Source organism: Callorhinchus milii, unplaced genomic scaffold, assembly GCF_018977255.1.
Source record: "Callorhinchus milii isolate IMCB2004 unplaced genomic scaffold, IMCB_Cmil_1.0 Scaffold26, whole genome shotgun sequence".
In the NCBI taxonomy this organism is placed as follows: domain Eukaryota; kingdom Metazoa; phylum Chordata; class Chondrichthyes; order Chimaeriformes; family Callorhinchidae; genus Callorhinchus; species Callorhinchus milii.
The window spans coordinates 1-5836 of record NW_024704767.1 but is presented as its reverse complement, the minus strand read 5'-3'; the positions used below and the strand labels follow the sequence as shown (position 1 = coordinate 5836).

The 5836-nt window shown below is 45.0% G+C and overlaps 1 protein-coding gene across 1 annotated transcript; it reads right to left on the bottom strand.

Annotated features, from left to right (window-relative positions):
• Positions 1-523: 523 nt before the first annotated feature.
• LOC121850862 (methionyl-tRNA formyltransferase, mitochondrial-like) lies at positions 524-5159 on the bottom strand (the record flags this gene model as incomplete). Its single annotated transcript, XM_042344077.1, is given in 11 exon segments — positions 524-1284; positions 1824-1916; positions 2489-2569; positions 3139-3171; positions 3173-3231; positions 3433-3508; positions 3830-3861; positions 3864-3931; positions 4206-4295; positions 4297-4326; positions 4944-5159. Coding segments are annotated over 11 exon segments (970 nt in total), but the record flags the coding sequence as incomplete, so codon positions are not given.
• Between the last annotated feature and the right edge of the window lie 677 nt (positions 5160-5836).

Genomic DNA, 5836 nt, shown 5'->3' with positions numbered 1-5836 from the left:
TCTGCAGCTCGTGTACTGTCCCGCACCAGGCTTCGGGACCACATCACTCCCACCCTCGCTCGCCTCCACTGGCTCCCCATCCCCCAGAGGATCGAATTCGAGATCCTCACCCTCACCTACAAGGCCATTCACGGTCTCGCTCCCTCCTACCTCTCCGACCTACTATCCCCCTACCTACCCGCCCGTACCCTCCGTTCCTCTGGCTCCGGTCTGCTCCACATGCCCGCCCCAACCGCCCTACTATCGGTGGCCGGGCCTTCAGCCTCTCAGCCCCTAGGCTCTGGAACTCTATCCCCAGTGCCTTTGCCTGCCTCCTCCCTTTCCTCCTTCAAGGCCGGTCTCAGACCTTTCTCTTGACCGTGCTTCAGCTCCCCTCTCGACTCTCTACCCCTCCTCGCTCCCTCCCTTCCTCCCCTCACCCTGACCATTTTCCCCCTGCTCGGGTCCTGACCCAACTGTACAGCGCCTTGGGACATCCTCCCGACGTGAAAGGCGCTCAATAAATGGAATCTTGTTGTTGTTGTTGTTTGTCAACCTTGTCAATCATGTAATGGAGGATTAACCATTCATTTTTGCCCGTTTACAGTCCTTCCCTCCCTCCAAAGATATAATAACTGAATGTGACCTGTGTTCATTTTAAAACGTTTCCATCTTGTAAGTAAAATTAAATGTTGTGCTGTAGTCCTATGTCTCTTTACCACCAGCAGTTTTCACTCTCACAGGGACATTGCAGGTGTTCCCTCGACACCCCAGCCTTTAGGTCTGGATTTGAAAACCAGGTCAGTCTCAGCGTGTTTCACACAGCAACACAGTCTTCCATTTGAAAGGAATGTTGCGTGCATGTTGCATTGGTGCTTAAGTGCTGGGCGAGGCTCCATCTCAGGTTGTAGGAAGGCTTAATCCAAGTAGCCTGAGGCCCAATGAGGTGCAATATTGATTTCAAGCTTGCAGTCGCTTTGAAGTTTTCTGTCTAAGTCCCACCGTCCTGACTGTACTTCAGATTCACAAAGTGATCGGATCAATTTTTTTTATATAAAAATAATTACGCTTAGAGAAACACTTCAAAGCAGTTGCAATATACGTTTCCTTCGGTTATCGATGAGTGGCGACCCAGTTCCTTTTGGCTCGTTTTGCCAGACTTTGTTCTGGTTTGTGCGTTTGAAACCGCCACACGTTGTGATCATTTGTCCTTTCCTGAAAGTACCGATGGAGGTAGCCATTGTAAAAGTCAGCTGCAGACAGCTTCTTCTTGAGAACCACCAGCCTGAAACCCACCCAATCATCCTACAGAAAGAAAAGCAACGAGTAAATAATCTTGTTTACGTTTACAGTACAATCTTGTGCAAAGAGAAACCGGCACCAGCCTCATGAGTGAATTCCTCACCGCCACAGTACTGCACACCAGACGCAGTGAATAGGTATAACCTGTTTGTACCTTGTTCTTAATGCTATGCAGCGAGGTGAAGGTTAAGAAGAAGGTGACCCACTTCTTATTCCCAACACTAAGATCTGTCATATCCTCCACTTATTAGTCAATCCTAAAACTTTTTGTGAGTCAAATTCATAGTAGCAATTAACTGATTCCTTACTTAATAGCATTTATGTAACTCAGTATACTTTGAGACGTCTGGAAGATGTGAAAAGCGCTATATCTAATGCAAGGATTATTAGTATATATGGACAGATCACACAGGTATGTGAACTACTGAGATCACAAACACTGATCAGAGTGCAGATGTTTAGAGGTGAACTCTAGAAATCTCAAGAGCAGGATTGGATTCAGCGCTGTGCCTGACTGGGGCTGTTCAATGATTTGCCTGTACCTTGCAGCGTACCAGCAGGATATTCGATTCTTTATGGAACTGGATGGTGCCAGGAATTGACTGCTGTGTCACAGCTACAGAAAGCAAAACAAAAAAATTAGTCGGATTATTGAATTACAATAAATCACAGCTTCAAGCTATTTTCCTTGTGCTTTAAGCACAGGTGGGATTTGTTGCATTACAACAACAACGCAGACTTTCTACTAACGAGCAAAAAGGCATGTCTCACACTGAATTTTACATGTCTTTGAGGCAACAGTGATACTCTGCACTTCAAATAAGAAGACAAAGTAACCATCATTCGAAAGGAACCTGGAATAGGTCCCATAACTGATTGTGTTTGGTATATTTACCTATTCACAAGTGTTTGCAGAATGGGCTTCATTGCTGAATTCTTATTATTTCTTGTGAATGAATCAGACATTCATATGCTTTAAACTGAGCACCTCCATTAGTTTGGCTGCCCTTTACAGTTCCATGTACTTCTATTTAAAACTTAAAAATGCCTCAAGAAGTACAATTAATTTTCGTGCAAATCAAGCGATTCTCGATTGCTCAAAACTCACATTTTGAAACGCAGACTAAAATCCATCGGATTAAGAAAATTCAGCCCTCAGTTCCATTTCAATTTGGCAGCTGCAACTCCCGAAACACACAAAATCTACCTGGGAAAAGGGAAGGTCGCGCAAGTCCACAAAATCCAAGAGCTTCACTGTGTTTCCCATCCACAGAGTCCGCAGGGGAACCTAGAGCAACAGCAAAACATCAGGGAGATTGCCAACCACCCAACCTGGCCTCAGAGTCTAGCTAACAATTTTATTTGGAAATCTGTGCACCTTATTGAGAAACACCAATAATTCCAGCGTCTGTCAGTTGGATTTTTCACACAATGATAGAACAGCTATGGTTTACAGAACCTCTTCCCCTAGTTTTTTTTTCATTGTCCATTTGTTTTTTTCCTTCCTGTCTCATTGCCTCCACCCTGCTCCATTCCCTGGGCCACAGAATTAGAAGGTATTTAAGTCTTTACCCTCCGACCTGCTGAAGGACAGCCTAGATTGGGGCAAATGTCCACCGAAGGATGACGCTGACGAGGATCGAAGATTACTGTCCCCAGGGCACCACTGAACCAGGCCTGAGAGCAGAAAGCTAACCATAAAATAGTAGATAGATTGATAAGAAGTTTTATGAGACAAAAATTCCAAATACAATAATTCCCTTCTCTAATACACACTTGAATCAACATTGCCATAGCAGTAAAATGATAAAATTCACCAAAATTAGTTTCTTACACTGAAATCCCCAGAGCACTTACTCTGCAACTTATTGCTCGGTTCAGTCTGTCCAGTTTCCTCTGATGTCTGTTCCTCCCAGTTCACCCAGCTCATTGCAATATTGATCTTTGGAGCTGGAAACAAAGATAATGGGTAATGAGATCAGTTCCTTTTGCACAATGATTATTATTTTGAGTTTTCGTAAAACACATCAACAGCTCTCTATGCTAGGAACGGCCACAGGCATCCATCCACTCCCTGCCTCTTTGTTAACACCCACCAATAATGATCCATTAGAACTAGCGCAAGACTCTTGAGTATCAGCTGAAACTCACCAAATGTGGCTCCTTTCTTGGACTGTTCCCTGCTATTCTCAATGCATTCGGGTAGCTTTTTCAATGTCGCCAGGAGCTGAAACACAATGAATCCACATAAGATTACACTGGAAAGACTGGCCTGTGTGCATGGCTTCATAAACTCAGCAAATATTAAGCACAGAATGTAAAATGTCTCAAAGCTCTTCACAGGATTTACTGTAGTATGCATTGACTGTACATTTGTAGGAAAATTATGAGGTCGACCAGTCAGAAAGACCTACTTCGCCTGAAACTGTTGTGTGATCTTGGTGCAACCTCAAAGAATGGTCTTTATGTATTTTAATTCATGTGAGCCTTTGGTATTTTGAATATTAAGGACGGGTGCCTACACAGAATCCCAAAGGTAACTGCTTACCATGTCAGCACCAGCCTCTGCCAACATCACCCTAGCTCGTTGGCTGTGCACCGTGTGGGTACAGCGCATTCCTTCTGCATTACTATGGGGCCAACATCAAACCTGTGTAGATGATACAGTATGTCAACGCATTTTCAGATCAATCAAATCAATTCAGACTTTGAACAACTAGCAATAGCTGAAGCATTGAAAACAGGGTTTAACAACAACAGGCTCTTATTAACAGGTGGCATCTCAGTGATTTTCCTTTGTCTGTTGAATGGACTTTATGTTAAAAATTGGTTTCTTGGGAGAAAGGAAATCTCATTCGTTGACCTCTTTATCTACTTGTTCTCAGCGGCTCGTGGCATTACTAGTCTCTGATAGGTAAAGGTACCTTTTTGGTCTGATCTGCATGATCGTCACGCCAGTCACCTGATCGCCATGAAGTACGGTGTGAAACACAGGAGCAGGTCCCTCCATCTCGAAGAAGACTTGGATGTACGTTTAATATTCCGCTGGGGACAAGAGAGAGACCGCATTAAAAACGAGCAATAAAAATACAGACAGAAAGCAGCTTGAATAAGCGTACGCACAAAGTGTAAAACAAACTATATCTGGAAAGGGCAAGAGCTGTGGCCCAGTAAACTGTGATTCCAGCCGTATTAAGTTCCAATGGCTCACTGTCCTTCAGCAGATCCTTTTCCAATCCTCGTCATCGCATTTCAACTCCCTCCACTCCCTCGTTCTATCCTCTCAGTCCATTTTTTTCCATAACCAATTCCCATCCACACATTTAGATTGTTCCTCAGTCCCTGGCTCATTATCAGAGGCCAACCTTTCAGCACCACATTCTTTCCTTGTGGCACTTCTTTCCCATACTTTGCCTCACTTACTCCGTCTCTGCTTTTTAAAACATAAAGACCCATTTGTTTGATTGTGCCTTCAGTTGCTTCTAAATTCCTTTTACTTTATCCTCGGCGTTCCTCTAAATCACTTTGATGACAAGAATTTTAACATGTTGTTGTAAATAAATTGACAAGTCACAATCAGAAACGTACGTTGTTGTACCTATGTTTGGAATAGAGTGTCTTTTTTAACAGGAAAAGGTGATACAGAAAAGACAGTTACTTACTATGGAAACCGGAGAATAAGTTCCTCACTGAGCAAACTCCCAAACGACACAACCACTCCAACGTCAAAGTCATTGCACTGTCCTAGGTCTGGCCAATCATGGATGGGAATGTCACTCTGACTCGCGTATTTCCTCACTGGGAGTTTACTGGGATAACCAGCTGACAAGGTCACGACTTCCAGCCTGTCTATCAGCACCTCACCGGTCTCCAAATGCCTGCGGAAAAATACATGCATCGTTGAGATCCAGAGCCAGAAAACAGTGGGAATTGTCAAAAGTCATTCATCAGATTTTCTTTCGTTCGGACAGATGGAAAACCAGCACCGTGCTCAAGAGGCTCCAAACCAGGTGATTTGAGGATTCAACGCATGCAGGTGAATCTCTATCTGTCTAGAATTGCGTGTCGCTCATTCCTTGAGAGACGCGCCCTGCTCCCGGAATGTTTAGGCGCAGATCGGCAAGAGCGGAGGCTTGGGAGATTCCAGCACGTGTGTTGGGAGGTGGTGGGAGAGAGAGCGAGAGAGAACTAATGGGAGTTTGTTCCAGCCAAATAGGTTCCAATTGCTTCCCATTGTGAACGCCTAAGGTGCTCGCGACGTGAAAGGCGGCACTGTACAAATGTAGTTTGTTGTTGTTGTTGTGGTGGTGGTGCACACCGCCTGGCACTGCCTTATCCAACCACAAACCACCCAACGCAACGGGGGCTTTGGCTTTGCAGTGTTAACAGAAACCGAGTAGAAAGAATCGCAACCCCCGCACCCCCCCCCCCAGTGACAGTCAGGTTAAAATCTCTGGAGGCCCAGTGGTTTACAGGTCCAGCCCCTGACCCCAGTCCCCCTGACCCCAGCCCCAGACCCCCCCCCCTGACCCCCAGACCCCCAACAGCCCCAACC